General features: G+C 40.5%; 1 protein-coding gene across 2 annotated transcripts in view; it reads left to right on the forward strand.

The window, feature by feature from the left end:
* WDR70 (WD repeat domain 70) overlaps window positions 1-20835 on the forward strand; it is a 263191-nt gene that overhangs the window by 65989 nt on the left and 176367 nt on the right. For both annotated transcript variants that reach the window (XM_038403369.2, XM_043515328.1), the window contains exon 6: window positions 9869-9928. In XM_038403369.2, the coding sequence (XP_038259297.1) occupies window positions 9869-9928 (60 nt within the window). The remainder of the gene's footprint in view (window positions 1-9868; window positions 9929-20835) is intronic.

Consider the following 20835-nt stretch of genomic DNA (forward strand, 5'->3'; position numbering starts at 1 on the left):
AAAATGATACACACATAGAGACAGCGTAATCATAACCAGCAAACTACAACCTTCCCATAGACACCCCATTTGGCCTCCTCTGTGTAAGAACTGGTGCAACCAGAGGACCCTGGTTGCAACAATGATCTTTACGGTCAAAGTTTGTCAATAACCTCACAATCCCCAACACTGAAGTCCTTGAGAGGAGCCAAATTCCTGGCATCGAAAGTATGCTCATCAGGTCTCGGTGGGTCAGACACATGATCTACATGGAGGTTTCCCTAATACCAAAAGCATTGTTTTACAGCCAACTTGCTGTAAGGATCGATCCATCCTCAGATGCAAAGACATCTTGAAGACCAACATTAAAGCATGCATGATAGACATTAAAATCTGGGAACGAGTTGCACTAGATACACCCAGATGGAGAGGTCAGTTTCATGAGGCCATGTCCACTTTAGAGGAGGGGCATGTGAGGTCTTTGCAGAAGAGAGCATGTCATAAGGACAGTGCCTCCAACCCTCCCTTCAACAATGACAATACTTGCAAGATATGCAACTGCATTTGGAAATCCAGGATTGGACTTGCTTCCCATATGAGAAGCCATAAAAACCAGTAAACCCAGAATGAAAAGGAGTACTTGTGGCACCTTAGAGACTAACAAATTGATTTGAGCATAAGCTTTTGTGAGCTACAGCTCACTTCATCGGAGGCAATGGCCTCGGTAATTACTATGAGGAGGGCTTCCTGGCTCCAAAACTCGGGGATTGCACTCAATATCCAGCAAGCGATGAGGGACTTGCCTTTCAGTGGCCAAACCTTGTGTTTGGACAAGACTGATGAAACCCTGCATTCCTTTCAGGATTTGAGGGCTATCTTAAGGTCTTTGGGGATGTAGGCGCAAATGCAGAGTCACAACTCTGGAGTGCAGCAACAACAGCCATACAGGCCTAAGCATCTTATTTTTCAGCCCTTTCCACAGAGATAGTGAGACTCCTCCAGGAAGAGGGACATGTCTCACAAGAGGAATCACTGGAGCTTGGTGCCTGGGCAGTCTGTTCACCCTCCTTCAGCGCCTGCTAAGGGCCCATTTTGACGCATTGATCCAGAGCACTGTTCCAGTTGGGGACAGACTGACACCATTCCTCTGTTCCTTTGGGGACAGACTGGCCCACTTTTACGAAGCCTGGGTCTCAATTATTACTGTAAGCTGGGTCCTAGATACTGTCAGGTCGGGCTATGCCATCCAGTTACTCGCCATGCCCTCTCCCCACCTCTGTCCCTCTTCAGGAACCTTTCCAGCCAGACACTGCTCTTCCAGCAGATAGCCCTTTGCTAACTTTGGGAGCAGTGGAGGAAGTTGCGTGAGAACACTAGGGTCACAGGTTCTACTCCTGGTATTTTCTGATACCAAAATCCAAGGGTGGGATGAGGCCTATCCTCAACCCCTGCGGACTCATCAAATACATGAGATTCCTCCTGGTCACTCTCTGAGCTTTGTCTCAGAATGACTGGTTTGCTGCTCTGGACCTTTAGGATGCTTATTTTCATGTGGCAAGTCTGTCAAGTCACAGGAAGTTTCTTCACTTTGTAGTAGAAAAGAGCTACTATGAGTAAATGATTCTCCTATTTGGCCTGTCTTCTGCTTCCCCCCTGCAAATTTTCACCAAATGCTCGGCAATGGTCATGATGTACCTCAGGAGGAACGGAATCCATATCTTCCCCTACCTTGACAACTGGTTGCTGAAGGGCGGCTCCAGAGAGGAGGTTCTTGCCCATGTCGACACCACGCTACGTTTACTTGACCGTTTAGGACTCATTCTAAACACCATGAAGCCAACCTTGGTTCCCCCTCAACAAATAGAGCTCATTGGGTCCCTTTCAGATTCTATGAAGTCAAAGGCAGTCCTGTCGACTTACCGCTTCCAGGCGATTCCACAACTGTGTCTCAGTCTGCAAACGCAACCATCCAGAACAATCTGCATGTGTTTGAGCCTGGTAAGCCACATTTTTGCCTGAACCCAGGTGGTCCAGTTCTCTGGATTGTGTCATCAGATGTGGCTCAGGAGGGTTTACCGCCCTGCCTTTCATTTTCTGGACAGGTTGGTTTGTCTTTCTCCACCAGTCCTGGCATCCTTGCGCTGGTGAGACCCAGCACAGTGTGTGCCAAGGAGTCCCATTTGCTTGGCCCTGATCAAATCACATATCCCTTCTGGGTTGGGGGTGCATCTGGACTCCCTGAGGAAGGATGGCCTATGGCTGGAACAGGAAGCTTTGCTCCACATCAATGTGTTGGAGCTTTGGGTCATCCACAAAGCATGTCGTGCCTTCCAGAACTGTATCAGACATTGAGTGGTTCACATGTTGACCAACAATATCACCATGATGTGCTATGTGAACAAACAAGGGGGGAGCACAGGTCACGAGCCCATAGTTCAGGCTGAGTAACGTTTTCAGTTGAACAAGAGCTTTAAACCTTTATTTTGTAAAAGATTGCTCTGCCTGAGGTGATCAACCTGTGGTAGTTCTGCATGGAAGAAGACATCACCCCAGTTATCTGTCCACTTACCAGGAGTTCAGAACCTCTTGCAGACCACTTCAGGAGGATTTTCTCCCCAAGCCACAGAGGGCCTGTGAAGGCGAGTGTCCTTTGGACTTCATTTGGCAGTGTGGGATATCCCCATGATCAACCTACTTGCGATGAGGGAAAACAGGAAGTGTGACTTATTCTGCTCTGTTGGGGGTCTCAGCCTGAGCTCCTTCTCCTACACCTTCTGCTACAGCTGGCAGTATGCCTTCCCTCCTATCCCAATCATTCCCTTAGTAATTGCCAAGCTCAAGATAGATTGAACCAGGCTCATCCTTATCGTAGACATAGTGCCCGTTCTCAGACTTCCTTGCTCTGTCCCGTGCCACTTTGTCTCCTTCCTGATCTCCTCACATAGAGCCGCGACCACACCCTGCATCTGGTACTCAGCTCTCTGCACCTTGTGGTGTGGTTGCTGCATGGCTGAACGAGGAGGCAGAGCATTACTCAGAAGCTGTCCAACAGGTCCTACTGAACAATAGGAAACCTTCCACTAGGATGGCCTACTTGGCAAAGTGGAAGAGGTTTTCATTGTGGTCCTTAGCCCACAAGACTCATCTGGTGGGGACTTTGATCCAGAACAGACTGGAGTACCTATTGCAGCTTCAGGAATCAGGTTTGGCACTCAGTTCGCTGAGAGTGCACTTGGCAGCAATATCGGAGTTTCATTTTACGATCCAAGGGAAATCAGTTCTTTCAGAAGTCTCATTGGAAAAGACTTCTCTGCCTGCATTCTCTAGTTTGAGAGCTGGTCCCTTTGTGGGACCTGAACATGTTTTAGCCGCTCTAATGGGGCGTCCATTCAAGCCTCTTCCTTCCTGTCCGTTGCTCCTCCTGTCTCAGAAAACTGCATTCTTGGTAGCCATTACCTTTGATAGGAGGGTGGGTAAGTTGCAGGCCCTGATGTTGGGGCCTCCTTGTACGCAGTTCTCTAGGGAGAGGGTAACACTGCTGCCACACCTGAAGTTCACATCCAAGGTGGTCTTTCAGTTTCATTTGAACCAGTTTATGTATTTGCGTGTATTTTTTTCCCAAGCCACATTACTCCCTGGAGGAGCAATGCGTCCATACGTTTGACAATAGATGTTATCTAGGCTTTTATCTGAATAGTTTTGTTTTGCCTCTCCTATTTGTATCATATGTGGACTGCATGAAAGAACAGGCAGTCTCTGTGCAGACCATTTCTAGACGGATAACATCTTGCATCAAGACTGTGTATGAGAGAGCATCATTTATGCCTCAGCAGATGTGGGCTTGTCAGGGTTCCTTCCCCACTCTGAACTCTAGGGTACAGATGTGGGGATCTGCATGAAAGACCACCAAGCTTATTTTTACCAGCTTAGGTTAAAAACTTCCCCAAGGTACAAACTTTGCCTTGTCCTTGCCAGTATGCTGTCACCACCAAGTGATTTAGACAAAGAACAGGGAAAGGACCACTTGGAGTCCTGTTCCCCTAAAATATTCCCCCAAGCCCTACATCCCCTTTCCTGCGGAAGGCTTGATATAATATCCTCACCAATTGGTACAGGTGAACACAGACCCAAACCCTTGGATCTTAAGAACAATGAAAAATCAATCAGGTTCTTAGAAGAAGAATTTTATTTAAAGAAAAGGTAAAAGAATCACCTCTGTAAAATTGGGATGGTAAATACTTTACAGAGTAATCAGATTCAAAAGACAGAGAATCCCTCTAGGCAAAACCTTAAGTTACAAAAAGACACAAAAACAGGAATACACATTCCCTCCAGCACAGCGAATTTACAAGCCAAAACAAAGAAAACCTAATGCATTTTCTAGCTAGATTACTTACTAACTTTACAGGAATTGAAAGGCTTGCATCCTTGATCTGTTCCCGGCAAAGGTATCACACAGACGGACAAAAGCCTTCCCCCCGCTCCAGATTTGAAAGTATCTTGTCCCCTCATTGGTCATTTTGGGTCATGTGCTAGCGGGGTTACCTTAGCTTCTTAACCCTTTACAGGTGAAAGGATTTTGCCTCTGGCCAGAAGGGATTTTATAGCACTGTATACAGAAAGATAATTACCCTTCCCTTTATATTTATGACAGGGCTCATTCAATGAGAGCACATGCAATGTCACTAGTGTTCCTCAATGACATTTCCATATTGGACATTTGCAGGGCCACCACGTGATTGTCCATACATACATTTATGATCCCTGCTTCTTCCAGAGCGGACGCTAATGTTGGAAGAACAATCCTGTGATTCTTACTCAGATAGACTTCAAACCCCACCTCCGGATGGGGGATACTGCTCACAGGTCACCTACTTGGAATACACATTTGCATCTACTCGAAGAAGTGGTCACTTACTGTAACTATGGTTCTTCGAGATGTGAGGCAGTTGTATTCCATGACCCACCCTCCATCCCCTCTGCATCAGAGTCTTCCCCAGGATGTCTGGTGCAAAGGAACTGATGGGGGTTCCAAGCCCATTCCCTTCCACCTTATATGATCCCTAGTCTCTGTTTGCTGGAAGTTGGGGATGGATCATATGATGACTATCGGTTCTGTTCATTCCCTCTGAAGCACCTGACTTTGGCCACTGTCAAAAGACAGGATACTGGACTAGATGGACCTTTGGTTTGACCCAGTATGGCCATTCTTATGTTCTTATTCTGCTTTATTTAGCTTGCCCAGGGTTCACCTCAGGTTCAGCTAGGTTTAGCCCTAATTGTAGAATTGCTGGTGTGCTCCTTGCATTTTGTCTTGTCTTTTAAACTGACTTTCTGGAAGAAGATCACCAATCTGAAGAAGCCCTGCCTTGGTATTAACCCATAGTTGCTTCGAGATAAGTAAAAGCTCTATCTGGGGCTGAGAAGGAAGGGGCTGCTGAGAGGAGGCATGAAAAGCTCAGCAAACATGTAGAGATGGAGTTACCTGCAACAAAGAGGAGCAGTGGTCCAGATTTCAGACTTGTGATCTTCTCTGCAGACATTCACTGTGCAAGCTGAGACCAAATTCTCAACAATGAAAGGTCAATTTAAAGGAGCAGGGCTGTTGACTAATTGAATAATATTTTACAGGTTTAAAACTCATTAACATCTTAAAGCAATAAAAATGCAAAGTTTTGTAGAAATACAAGGAAAAATGTCCGGACAGGTCAATTCCGGTGATAAGTTGAAAGGAAAGTAAAGTTGCCATATCAAAACTTTTGTTTTGGTACACTCAAGAATATCTGTTCAGATTTCTTGTTGCTTCTAGTCAGGGTATGGCTTCTCAGTTCAAACTCAACATTATTTGGCATGGCAGTAGATTATCATAGAATCCTAAAAATGTAGGTCTGGACGGAACCTTGAGAGGTTGTCTAGTCCAGCCCCCTACACTGAAGGAAGACGAATTGTTCCTAACACATCCCTAGCAGATGTTTGTCTAACGTGTTCTTAAAGCCCTCCAGTGACAGGGATTCTACAGTCTCCCTTGGAAGCCTATTTCAGTGCTTAAACATTCTTATAGTTAAAATGTTTTTCTTAATATCTAACCTAAATCTCACTTGCCGTAAATTAAGCTGATTATTTCTCATCCTATTTTCAGTGGACGTGGAGAACAATTGATCACTTTCTTCTTTATAACAACCCTTAACATATTTGAAGATGGTTATCAGGTGTCCTCCCCACCCCTCCTCTTTTCTTACGACTAATTATGCCAGTTTTTAAACCTTCCATCATAGTTCAGGTTTCTAAACCTTTTACCATTTTGTTGCTTTCCTCTGGATTCTTTCAAGGTTGTCCACATATTTTCTGAAATGTGCTGACCAGAACTGGACGTAATACTCCAGCTGAGACTTCACCAGTGCCAGGTGGAACAATTACATACGATAGTCCTGTGAATACATCCCAGAATGTTAGCCTTTTTTGTGAGTGCATCACATCATTGACTCACATTGAGTTTGTGATCCTCGATTAACCCCCTTTTCAGCAGTCCTACCACCTAGGTAATTATCTTCCATTTTGTAATTATGCATTTGATTTTTCCTCCCTAAGTGTAGTACTTTGTACTTGTCTTTATAGAATTTCAACTTGTTGATTTTAGACAAATTCTACTCCAATTTGTTAGTCATTCTGAATTTTTACCTTGTCTTCCAAAGTGGTTGGAGCCCTTCTCAGCTTGGTGTTATCTATAAATGTTATAAGCATACTCTCCACTCCATTATCCCAGTCCCTAATGAAAACATTGACTGGTACTGGACCCAGCACAGACCCCTGCAGGACCCCACTAAATCAATCCCCCTAATTTGACAGAGATCCATTGTAACTACTCTTTTCATATGGTCTTTCAACCAATTTTGCACCCACCTTACGGTAAGTGCACCCCATATTTCATTGGGATTCCAAGTTAGTAACCCAAGGTTAATGTACAGTTTTATATTGAACAAACAATTTGTTTTACTATTTAGTCAAGCTTGTAGTTAAACTCCCAAGATGTGTGGGGTTCTTCCTAGCACAAAAGTCAGCACTTGTCAGAATATATTACCTAATTTTTTTTCTTTAGAGCATGAAAAATCCTTGTCTGGTGTTCTTTGTTCTTTGGAATTACAATACTGGAAAGTCACTAGTTACATCTGTGCTTGTGTGCATATATAGGCATTTGTTTTTGCAAGTTTGAGATATTTCTAGTGTCCTCTATAATTTAGGAAGTTTAGAGTTACTAAAATAGAATGAGTCGCATTGATTTTTTTTTTTTTTGGTAAATATTTGGCTATTTTTAAGAGATGCTTTGCCAAGATATGTCCCTGGAGGTTGTTATCTTAATTTTTGTTTTGAATAATCTAAACAGTTAGTTTAAATGTCAGGAATCCCTTGGAAAGCACAGAGTATAGTACAATGAACCCTCTGACTGTGTCTGATTTTCAGGAACAAGCTGTTAGAATTTTAAGATTTATCAGGTGGTACTGTTTACATGTATCTGTTGCTCCACCTTATTGTTAAGCAGCCAGAAATACGTTCAACATGAGTGCTTCACAACAAGAAACCTCTTCATGTGAACTTTGTGTTCATCTCAAAGAGAAGGAGACCTATTTACTACCATTTGGAGGTACTAGAGATTGAAATGAAATAAATGTTGGTCTGTCTTGCACATTTTATTTACTAATCTGAGGAAATTGTATAGAAATCTTTTTTACTGGTGTTTCTTAGTAGCTTTGAGATAGGTAAATAAAGTCATTTTAATTTTTTTAATAAATGCTGTAACTCGCCTAAAAGATGAAGCATAAACAGCTAATTGCAAATAGTCCAGTTCGTTACTACTTAATATGGTAGTGACAAACCTCCTTTTTCATATTTGTAAGAGCTCCATTGCCTGCTCTGTTACTGTGTAACACATTGAAAGAACTCACAAGACAGGCAGGCTACCCCTTAAAACTACATTAAGTACTGAAATATAGACATAATTTTGAAAGTAAACCTGTTTTTTGTGAGCAGGCATATAACATTTTCTTAACGCCTTTGCACCGAATATATTAATAGCGTTCAAAATGCTGTTTTTGCTGCTGCTAACCAGTGAAGATTCTCAATCTCTCTTTCGTGATGGAGGTTGTTCTTCAAAGTTGGTGCTTCCTCTGCTGTAGCAGATGCATAAATCTTTGAAACTTATCACTATCTACATATATGATTTCCCTTGCCTGCCTTCTGTTTTGTAAAATGTTCTAGAGCTCTTGGTGATATCAAGTACCATAAATTACCGATGAGCAGTTTTTGGTATCGCCCAAACAGTAATTAAAAGCACTTTAGAATATTAAAGAGGATCAGCCATTGGAGGCTTAATTAATAATACAAAAATAACTTTTTCTGGTGCTTTATAGAGGTGGGTCTGAACTGTAAATATGGCTCCAGATCCAAACTTCTTCCCTAGGATTGCAGGTTGTTGGATCTGTAGTTGTGATCCTTTAGGGTACTTTATGCCAACATTCAACTAAGTGGGTCTGTGGGCTGTATGTAGAATTATCCCCTTTTCTGAAAAATTGTCTGGAGTCTGAGAGTAAGAACAAGTATAGGCTGTTTAACTAAGCACGTGTCTGAGTTGAACCCTTTTCCTAAAGAGGCTATGTCAAACTCTGTATTATATTTAGACCAATGACCATTTGGGGCTTATAGAATGTAAATGGAAAGAAATTAAGATAGGAATTATTTAACTTTATGCTACACCTATATCAAATAAATGTGCAACAATCTAATGCAAGCAACTTGCATTGTAGAATCTGGTGTCCATGCGTTTTGATATCCCTTGTTAGGGCTCTACCCTACGGACAGTTTTACTAATTACACTGTAAAATATACTTTTAAAAGTATTTTTTTAATTGAGTTCTTGTAGTAGAAAGTTATAAAAACAGATATGACATTGGAATGATGGATTGTAACTATTTTAGAACATTAAGTAATGCCAGTTAAATGAGTGTTTTGTGAATGGTTCAAGTGACCTTCATTAAAACTTTAACTTACAGTGACTGGAATTCCTTCAGCTTTACTACTTAGAGTAACTATTTACATATTTGTAACAGTTGTTAAATAGATGTTTTAGATTTCTTATAAATCTTCTGGGGCTTGTAAATGGCTTTAGGTCTATATATTGGGATTAAACAAACTGCTCTGAATTACATTAGATTGACTACATCACATAGCCTGACACAAAAACTGTCCTAGTGACATGCTTGTGGTCACAGTAGAGCTTGAGATAAGTCTTTAAAGCCTATCCTTTGTCCTATCTACATTGTATATACCATGAATTGTTATGATGTAATTTTAGATTGTTGCATTAAATGTGTAATAAATAATACTTGACAAATTCAAATGATTTGAGAGGTAGAATGATTTATTAACATTTGTAATTCAAGATTTTAAGGTCTTTGGGATCAAGGACCCATCAGGAGAAGTTTTATTTTTTCTAAGGGACAAAATGGAAAAATAATATGTTAGATTATCATTAGTTTTTAATTGTTCCCCTCCTCTTAGGTATATGTTCATTTAAAAAAACAAACAAATTGTAAGGTTTCTTTTCATTGAAGCTATAAAAACCTTACATGGAATTTTTCCCTAAATACTTAAAGCCTATCCATTATTCTGTTTATAGTACTGCTACCTCATTAATAGCATATACATATTTTATAACATTTTATGCTGAAATGATTTTACTCCCAAAAATATTATCAGGAAAATGTAGAAATTGGTTTTCATTTCCTGTTCAGGGTAAGTAGCTTATTTTAATGTTTAATGTTCATATTGTGATGGTTTTCTTGATGTAATGGCAATAGGCTAGGTCCATAAAATTATACTTGTTTGTTTGTTTCAGAACCCTGTCAAGAAAATTCCAGACTCTCATGAAATTACACTCCTGCATGGGACCAAAACAGTAAGTGATAACTCCTAGACTTTTTATATCCTAATGGATTTCTCCAGAATTTTTGAACCACTTATGACAAATGAGATAAATATATATTTGGTTGCAACAGCAGTAAAGTTTAAAATGAAGTACAGTAGGAAAAGGTGAGTAACCTCTGGGCAGCCACCAGTGCCAATACAAAGTTCCTTTCTGGAGTCTGCAGCTATGAAGATAAGCAACAAAAGAACTGATATTTGGAGGCGCAGATGGAGGTCATTAAGATTGATGGGTGCAAAGTGCTGCTTTTTTTTTTTTTTTTATAAAGAAAGTCCTCAAGTGTCTTAGAGGAGTGGCTGCTGATATTTGTAGTTTGGGGCCGCGGGTAAATCCTTAACTGGAAAACTGGATCATAAGAACAGAATTCTGTTGGGAAATAATTTAAGCTCCTCCGATCAACTGTTTTCTTTCCAAAAGGATTAGGAAAAAAGCAAATGACAAGAAGTCCATGTCAGAACCCACTGAACTCTTGATATTCATGTGGGGGTCATTCACGACTCCAGAAGAATTCAAAGTTTCTGCCCTGAGAAGAAAGCAAAAATTAGAGTTAATATCAAAATTTTAACTGATGTGACAATCCAAGTCCCAATAATGATGTCCTTTTGCACATTTATCATACCATTCACAAGAGAACCCTCTCGAGTGAATCTTAGGACATGTGCAGTTTTTTACCTTTCAAGATGTGCAGTAAAAGAAGCAAGAGGTTCGCTTTCTCCTGCAGACTTCCTATAGATTCTTCCCCTCAAGGAGGATGACTATTTTGCCAAATTTCATCTTTTTCCTCAGTTTAATACAAGAGCTGTTTAAATAAATTCCAAAATAAAAATAAACATCAACATCAATTTGCAGAAATTGAAAGTGGATCCCTCCTCATATTCAAAGAAGGCTGAACCATTTTGGTTCAAACTTAAAAAAAAAAAAATTACCTTCTCATGGAAAATTTCTGACTGATAGATGAAAGTTAAGAGCAAATGAAAATTGGAAGTGGGGGGGCAAGTGGAAATGCCAATACAAACATAACATTAGTGGCTAATAATTACTAACTTCTAAAGTGTGTGACTGCTGTCTCAAGAGAGAAAAATCCTTGAGCTAGAATAACTCCCCAACCAACATGGTTAGAGTGCTTGTAGGGCAGACTGTCTTTCACTAGGTTTTCTTGGTGGAGCTGCATAAGCAGTTTGATTTCTTTGACTGTTCACAGCAGGATGCTCTGTCACCAAACTTTTCAGTTTTTAATACCCGTGTAAACCTATATAATTTCTTCCAATTCTGATGTATCTCTGGTAGAGAAACTGTTGAATACCAACAGTGAAGTGCCACTAGGACTTCAATGAAAATAGTAATCCCTGCTGTATACTTTTTTCTGTATGTGTAAATGATAATGCTTAAACATTTTTGAATTTTTAAGTGTGTATATGTATGATGCCTGAATTTATTGGAAAAAAAAAAAGGTCAGGGGTTTAATGTTTTAACTCATCATAGAAATGATTTTTTTTCATAGAGCAGCAGTTAAACATGGTATTTAAATTGCTGGTGCAATAAAACCTTCATGATACCAGGTCAGGAATGTCTTTCTTATCTGGGATAGCTCAGTTTCATCAATGACTGTAAACATGATAATATTCAGAGTGTGTTATTTCACAATAAAGCATGTTCCTTTTTTTATCCCAAATATTCACTTTTAGTGTATTCTTACTTTGTATTAAATACAAAAATATTACAGCGAAATAAATCGGAGCAAATCAGACGGGACCTACTCTGAAATTCAGGAAAGCATGATCCAACATCTTAAAAAAACCTAAGTTCTGATCCCGGCTCTGCCACTGATTTGGTATGTGACCTTGGAAAAGTCCCCATATCAATCTATCTTTCTACCTATGTGTAAAATGTGAATAATTACGCTTATCCAAGTTTTGTACAATATTTTGAGATCTGTGGGTGGAAATCTGTGTAGAAATGTTTCAGCTTTGAGCTCTTTGGGTAGGGGCTGTGTTCTTGTGTGTGAGGAAGGTACTTCGCATATTATAAATAACTCTTTTCTTTCCTGTCACAGACACACAAATTTCTCATCTGCTTTCTTCCAGTAATCCCTTCTCTTGCACCAGTGACCCCATCCTATCTCATCTCTTGACATCTATTATGCTCACTTTTATCCCCTTCCTCACTCTTCATCTAAACACCTGACTTTGCTCTGGCTCCTCTCCTCACAATACAAGCTTACGTCAGTATCTTCCATTTTAAAAGAAACCCATCCCTGATTGCACATGCTTTTCCAACTACCGCATCGTCTTTCACCTCTAGGATTATAGAACATGCTGTCTATGAAAGCTGTCTGGAGTTCCTCTCCTCCAATTCCATCCTAGATCCTCTCTGATCTGACTTCCACCCTTTGCGCTCCAGTAAAACTGCTCTTGCCAAAGTTTCTAATGACCTTTTCCTAGACAGATCTCAGAAACAGTATTCCATCCTCATCCTCCTTGACCAGTCAGCTGGCTTTGACCATACTCTTCTTGAAGTATTGCCCTCTCTTTTCTTTGTCCTCTCCTGGTACTCTTCCTACCTGTCTAATTACTCCTGCAGTGTATCCTTCAGAGGATCCTTCTCACCCTCTCCCCCCAACTTTCTGTAGGGTCTCCATAGGTCTTTGTCTTTGGTCCCTGTCCCTTCTCCTGAACACCTTATCTCTGTGTAATCTCATCTGCAAACAGAAATTCAACTATCATCTCTGTACAGTCATTTTAGAAACTTTATCTTTGCATCCGTCCTGAAGTGACATGTACCTAGTCAATACGGGGATAGTGGAAACCCCCCCATTATTGTTGAGTGTTTTATTTTAATAGCCTTTCTAATCTCTCTGAGTATTTCACAGTCATGATCACCATCCTGGTCGGGTGGTCGGTAATATATCCCTGCTGCTATGAGTAGGTTTAGTTTATAGCTAAATCTTACTTTCTTTTTGTATTTCTAAGATGTGTCCTTTCCTATCTATCCCACAGCTAAACTCTTGCCGAAGCTCTCTTTGTCTTGCTTCTTGATTACTTCCACATCCTTTTCTTTGGCTCTGATCAGTACAGTCTTGTCCTGCTTAGGTCCCTTGAGAATGCTGCTGCAAAGGTCATTTTCCTAGCCTGTCACTTTGAATATGTAGCTCCTCTCTGTGTATCCTTCCAGTGGATTAGATTACCCCTTCTTTATTGCATCAAACATAAGTCTTCACTTTCAAAGCTCTTCATGGACTATTTCTACCCTACCTACCATTTCTCATTCACTATCAAGATGTCCATATCCAGCCTCTGATTGGCCCATAGTGCCAGCACCTTCGCCTTGTTAAATTTTTGAAACACCTTTGTGCTTTCTCCATGCTGCCCCTCATGCTTCTGATGTGCTTCCCGGAGATTTGTGCAAAAGTAACTCATTAGCCTACTTCAAATTCCTCCTCAAAAATATCTCTCCTTTACCCATGATGCCTACAAAAACTTGACGATAGTTAGGGCACTAGAGTATTGATACCACTACCTGTGATGCTGACTAATATTGTCTCATTGTTTCCTTGTACTCCCTATCTGTATTTATGTGTTGTCTGTTGTGTTATATTTAGATTCTGAGATATTTGGGGTAGAGATAGCCTTTTTGTTTGTGTTTGTACAATCCTTAGTACATTGTGTTTCAGGTCCATGGCACTATGGTATCTTTTTTGATGAGATTACAAGTTTGGTTGATAAAGATAATAGTTGTCATGTAATAAACTGAGACATCTGTAAGGTGTTTGACTTGTTACCACACAACATTTAAATTCTAAGAACTAGAATGATATAATATTAGCATGGCACACATTTAATGAATTAAACACTGTCTAAATGATAGGTCTCAATGTAATTATAAACAGGTAATGCGATGAAGTGAGCTGTAGCTCACGAAAGCTTATGCTCAAATAAATTTGTTAGTCTCTAAGGTGCCACAAGTACGCCTTATCATTGAATGGGTGTTTTTCTAGTTGGGTTCTTCAGGGATCGACTCTTGGCCCTAAACCGTGTAACATGTTTATCAATGACCTGGAAAAGAACATAAAATCACTGACAATGTATGCAGATGACACAGATTGGGGAGTGGTAAATAATCAAGAGGACATGCCTCTGATACTGATCCATCTGGGTTGCTTGGTAAACTTGGCGTAAGCAAACAATATGCATTTTAATATGGCTAAATGTATATATCAAGGAACAAAGAACATAGGCCGTACTTACTGAATGGAAGACTCTATACTGGGAAGAAGTGACTCAGAAAAAGTTTTGGGGGTCATGGTGGATAATCAGCTGACTGTGAACTCCCAGTGTGATACTGTGTCCAAAAGGGCAAATGTGATCCTTTGATCCGTAAACAGGAGAATCTTGTGCAAGAGTAGGAGATTTTACCTCTGTGGTTTTGGCACTGGTGTTACCACTGGTAGAATACAGTCTTCAGTTCTGATGTCCACAATTCAAGAAGGATATTTATAAATTGGAGATGGTTCAGAGAAGAGCCACAACTGTGATTAAAGGACTAGAAAATGTGCCTTATAGTGACAGTAAATCTATTTAGCTTAATAAAGAGAAAGTTGAGAGGAGACTTAATTAGTCTATAAGTACACTAGAACCTTAGAGTTAGAAACAACAGAGTTACGAACTGAACAGTAAACCACACACCTCATTTGGAACTGGAAGTACACAATCAGGCAGCAGCAGAGACTAAAATAAAAAAGGGAGGGGGAGGCAAATACAGTACAGTACTGTGTTAAACGTAAACTACTAAAAAAATAAAGGGAAAGCAGCATTTTTTCTTCTTCATAGTAAATCTTAAAAGCTGTTTTAAGTCCTTCTTCAAGTGCTTGCTCATATCCATTCCCTGTCAGGTGTGCGTGCACCGCATTCACTGTTGCCAGAGATATTTTCCCCTGGTGTATCCATTGGACCGGCTTTAGTGCCCCGGAGGCTCGCACTCATGTGCCAGTATAAGGGGCGCCACCTAAGTGACATCACCCTGCCTATGCACCAGACTTCGATGCAGGTCCATCTATGGGAGTTTGGCTCTCAGGGCAGTTGCTGCTTCAATGGCAGTATTGGAACACGTGGGGGTTCCCAGCGGTGCCTGGGCCATTCTCTCAGCTGCTGTCTTCAGTGGTCTCCGAAAGGCCACGGGTTCCACCCACATCTAAACCAGTTTCAGAGGCTGACTCAGACTCCAACCACAGCAGCAAGACCCCAGTGGTTCCCCCAGAAGAGGCAATGCATCATGAGGCAACCCAATCCCTCTGGTAGTGGTGGCATCCTCCTCCTCCTCATTCCCCGATGAAGTGGTTTCGGGCTCCACGAACCCGCTGCCTCTGGAGGCTTTTAGGGCTCAACAGGAGCTCCTTAAAAGATTCACTGCCAACCTTGGGCTGGAGGTAGAGGAATTGAAGGTGCCCGCGGACAGCCTATTTGAAGATACCTTGGCTGCAGTGGGGCCCTCCAAAGTGGCCTTGCCAGTTCATGAGGGGGTGGTAAAGCTGGTGAAGGTGCTCTGGCAGACCCCAGAGTCTCTGCCACCAATATCTAAAAAAGAGGAGAAAACATACTGTGACGGGTTGAGTCACAAAGACCCCCTTGTGACTGCCACCTGATGTGTTGAGACTACCTCTGAGCCCGTTTTCCTTGGCAGCTTGGGACTTCAGTACCCTGTCTTGTTGAGCTTCAGTACCCTCAGAGCTTTTGGGGGACCTAGTTCAGACCTGGGTCTGTGTGTGTAGCAGGCTAGCGTGTCTGGCTTGACAAGGCAAGGGATCTGTGTCCGATGTCTTCCTGCTCTCATGTAAAGATGACTTGCTGTACACCTTCCCGACTATTCCCCTGAAGATCAAAGAGAACAAGGTGAGTGTTATCGTGATTGCCCTAGTGTGGTCGCGTCAACTTTGCGCGTCTGTCATGCTTCTAGATCTCACAGTGGCAGCCCCGTGAATGCACCTGTACGCCAGACCTAATCTTGCAAGATTGTAGACAGTTTCTTCACCTGAACCTCACCTCCCTGCACCGACAGCATGGCTGCTGCATGGTTAAATCCAGATGCACAGGCCTATTCGAAAAAAGTCCAGTAGGTCTTGCTAGATAGCAGGAAACCCTCTACTAGAGCTACCTACCAGGCCAAGTGGAAGCGCTTGTCTTGCTCGGCAGCCGAGCGGAGTCTTTGCCTGACTCAAGCTTCTCTGCAGTCCATCTTAGACTATTTACTTGGTCTGAAGCACCAAGGCCCATCGTTATCATTGCTCCAGGTCCACTTGGTAGCCATCTCAGCATTCCACCCACCAATCCAAGGCACATGGATCTTTTCCCATGAGATGACAAGGAGGCTCATCAGATGATGGAAAATTCCTAACCCAATTCCTCTGTGGGATTTAAACCTTGTCCTTGCCAGACTCACTGGCTCCCCTTTCGAGCTCATGGCATGTGACTCCCTGCTTATCCTCTCATGGAAGGTTGTCTTCCTAGTGGCAATTACTTCCGCCAGAAGAGTTTCAGAACTTCAAGCCTTGACCCATCTTCCTACCTCGCTGTTGGAGTTGATGGCAAGAAGGAACTGGAAAGGCATGGGGCCAGCGGTGCCCATTATTCCGGCCCATGAATATGGGCCTCTAGGGGACACTAGAGCCAGCCCTACGGATATCATGGGGGGGGGGAGAATCTCTGGCAACTGTGCATGCAGCACGCGCACACCTTACATTGAATGGACATAAGCAACACATCACGAAAAACAACAGTTACAGAAGGTTAGTAACCATCTTTTGTAAACTTTTGAAAGAACGACCATAACTTTTTGTTCAGAGTTATGAACATTTCAGCGTTATAAACAATCTCCATTTCCAAGGTGTTTGTAACTCTGAGATTCCTACTCTACTGTAATTGGGAACAAATATTTGATAAAGGGCTCTTCAATCTAGTTGAGAAAGGTATAGCATAATTCAATAGCTGGAAGTTGAAGCTAGACAAGTCAGACTGGAAATAAGGCATAAATTTTTAACAGTGAGAATAATTAACTACCGGAACAGTTTACTAAGGGCCATGTAGATTTTCCGTCACAGGCAATTTTTAAAATCAAGATTCGATCTTTTTCTATAAAATATGCCCTATGAATTATACTGGGGAAGTTCTTTGGGCTATGTTGTACAGGAGGCCAGATTGGATGATCACAATGGTCTCTTTTGATGTTGGACTCTGAATCTATGATTCTATGATATGAATAATAATACTGAAAACCAAATAATTACTATTTTACGTCCTTATGGAAAATTTGTAAACAACTTCATAGAGAGAATTCCAGTGGTGTGCTCTAGAAATTACTCTAAATCCGTGTAATGTAATATAGAATAGATTTTTCCATGTGCTTTTTTAAACATTCTGTAGAAGGTATAAAACCTATTAAATTCTACATAAAACACTTAAAGGTTCATTTTCTTTCAGTTCTATAGGACTCTTCAATATGTTTTAAATTAAACACTAGGTTACCAATCTTTCCATAACTTCACTGTCATATTTAAATACTACTGGAGCCTATTTGTTAACCTGATAAGGCCTGAACAAAGAGTCATCTTAATTAATTAGCCTCTTACAGTTTGTATGGCAACTTCCACCTTCTCTGAATATGTATATTTATATCTTCTTACTATATGTTCCATTTTATGCATCCAATGAAGTGGGCTGTAGCCCACGAAAGCTTATGCTCTAATAAAGTTGTTAGTCTTTAAGGTGCCACAAGTACTCCTGTTCTTTTTAAAGAGTCTTATGTTTACCTGTTGTTTCCTCCTTAGTAATCGTAGTAACATGGTATGAACAACTGGGAAATCTGGGAAATGACTGTATTTTTTATAAATATCATATGTACCTCATTTAATGTTATTCTCATAACATAAGGTTTAATTCAAAGGAAACAAAACCATGGCAATGAATAGACACCTGAGGTAAACAGCTTGAAAGGAGCTAAGGTAACAGCGGTTGGGCTATCAGTGGGGAAGAAACTGTCTGGTTCCATCCAGGCTTGTTTGTTTTACAGTGCTAAAGCCTGGGATTAAAAGGGATTCTAAACCTAAAGACCCTTGACAAAAGGCAGGGGGAGGGGGACTGAGTAAGCTAGAAGGACTGTTACAGTGCGTCCGTGAAAAGCTGACCTGCTGGCAAACACACACACACACAGATATATTGTGAATATAACACTCTCAGCTCAGAGCTGGAGTTAGCTGGGCCGGGGAGCTTACTAAGGTGTACGTATTACCCATGAGTGTGGGCCTTTTATTGTGTTACCCATTGCCCAAAATGCTTTGTTCCTTTTGAGGAATGAATAAATAATGCTTTGTTTTGAAGATTCTGTTTCTCTTTCACGGCAAACTTATACTGTCACAGGATCCCAGAGGGAAACTCGTACAGATGCCAGAACAGTGTTGGACATGTGGTGTTAATACCTTGGGAGTTAGGGGCCTTCAGCCAAGAGGTATGGTCTAAGTGTGGTTGGACCATGTGTTGCCACCTAGAGTGAGATGCAGGAAGCCAGGCTGTCACAAGAGGTGTGTCCTCCAGAGCGACTAATTTGTTGAGGCATAGAAGTTTTTATAATATCTTATTAAGAGGAGGAGAGGTGAAAAAGGAATATCTGATTGTGTTGAAAGGTATTTTGTATGTGGGGAATTTAAATAGTATGAACAGACATTTTAGAAAGTGTTTGCCAGGATTTTAAGTGCTAAAAAACTATACATCACATTGCATTTAAACAAAATCCTGGCAGAAAAGTTGAATGAATTAGATCTTATGCAGAATCATACGTGCATAAAATGTGCTTTTCTTAATTGTTTATAATCTTTAGCAAAACTAGTTTCCTATTTTGTGTGAGGTGCTATCTACTTTTGCAGTACATGTTACATTAAATTACCCTAGAAATGAAACTTGTGTTCTGTACTACTGTTTGTATATCAACTAATCTTCTGGAACATCTCTGATAATCTAAATTGGTTCAGATCACCGCTGATCAATTTCCCATTGCATTGTGCTGCTACAGACCAACTGAATAATTGGAAAAGATTAAAAATGAAATGGACACATCTTTTTGAAAAATATTGTTGAGCTTTTAAGTAATTTGAACAAATTCTCAAAATATGTCAGAACAGAACATAAAATATGCCTTGTGCTCATTTGGATGCTGCTTAAATATAAATGAAAGGTATATTTTATAAGCTTGATGGTTTGCCAGGCTTTCCTAAAAACCTTATATGATTTGCATTTTAAATTAATAGATTCTTGATCTTTCAACATCTCATCTTCTTAACAGTACTGTTTGGTGTCTGTTATCACTTCCTTTGGAAGACACATTATTTTTCAGACCTGAAGTAATTCGGTTATGGCCTGTGTAAATAGTCTGAGTGCACTTTGGGTAGTTGATTTGCTGTATATCAAAACATTTATGGAAATATTAAAATAACTTATTTTCTGATTCGCTTTTGGTCAATGTTTTAAATATACTTTTAATTTAAACTAGGTTTTATATGCTATAAAGTTTTAGTACAAACGTCTGGCATTTTCAATGCTTGTCAAAAAAAATAATAAAACAAAGGCACAACATTGTAGAGAACAGGTTGCATTATCCGTGTCCAAGTTGTGCAGTTTCTTCTTTAATGCAGTTTCTATATTTGTGTGGCATTTTAAAATGGAAGTTGTAATTTCTAATTAAAATGTTTATTGTTGGGAACTACAGTCTGGGAAGCCTCTTAGAAACTTTTTGACTGCCTAAAAGTGCAGCTGTCATCACTTTGAGCAGAGGTGAGATACAAATTGGGTATGTACAGTACAAATAGATTGGATCGAATGAACAAAACAGATCACTGGAAAAAGCAGTTATCCCGCAGAAGGGCTATCCAGTTTATTTATAATGAAATTACCCATCTACACAGTCATACAGTAAAATGACAATCCTTTAAAAATTAGTGGAACTCAATATCTTTTTTCAGGACGTAGTCAATAGTACATACAGAGTTTCATTTATAAAATGTATTTCATCTAAACTTAAATATCCCATCTGTATCTCTTCAGTCTAATGATCTTAGGCTGATGATGACTGTATTCCTGTGCAGCTGAAATGAATCAGAAAAGATTTCCCAAGCTAAAGAGTCTTTCCAGAAACCTGATTAATTTTCCAGTTGCCTTGCTTGTATATAGCAATAGGAGTTACTTTTTCCCAGTGAAACTGCAGAGATAAATTTTCTCCTGACAGCTTTGACACTAGGTGAGCATGGGAAAAAGAACCTAAAGAGATTTTCTGAACATCATGCTTTTTAACTTTTCAAATCACAACTGGGACAGTACAGATAGTAATTGTAGCAGAGAACCCCATTTTAGAATATTAACTGGATGCATGGTTAATATGGGGTTTGTCCACAGGCTCTACAGTCTACAAATCCTAAACAAGGTTAATGGTGTGCAAAGATAGTTAGCTTTTCCAGAAATCAGAAATTATTAGGTGGTCATGTTCTGTTTATCATTGTCCTAAATGTGAAATTCATCTTAGTGGACAGGGCCTGAGGATTACGTGATACCTGGGACCTTTTGATGACCGCTTGTACAGTGATGTATTTAAACTGTTGAGGATAGAAAGTGAAGAAAAATGCTGTATCCAATTGAAACTACATGGGGAATTTAGGTAGGCAGGATGTAATAACCAAATTCCAGTTTGTGTAGAGAGCCTGGACATAAATATCTGCTCTTATGAAAAATGTAATGGGTTATCAGGGGTTTTTTTATATCTCACCTGAAAGATGGCACTTTCAGCAGCAGTGCACCCCTAAAATAATGCTGGGTAATTGGATTATTACTGACTGAGAAGAAAGGAAG

The sequence above is a fragment of the Dermochelys coriacea genome, chromosome 5 (assembly GCF_009764565.3).
Source record: "Dermochelys coriacea isolate rDerCor1 chromosome 5, rDerCor1.pri.v4, whole genome shotgun sequence".
Lineage (NCBI taxonomy): Eukaryota > Metazoa > Chordata > Testudines > Dermochelyidae > Dermochelys > Dermochelys coriacea.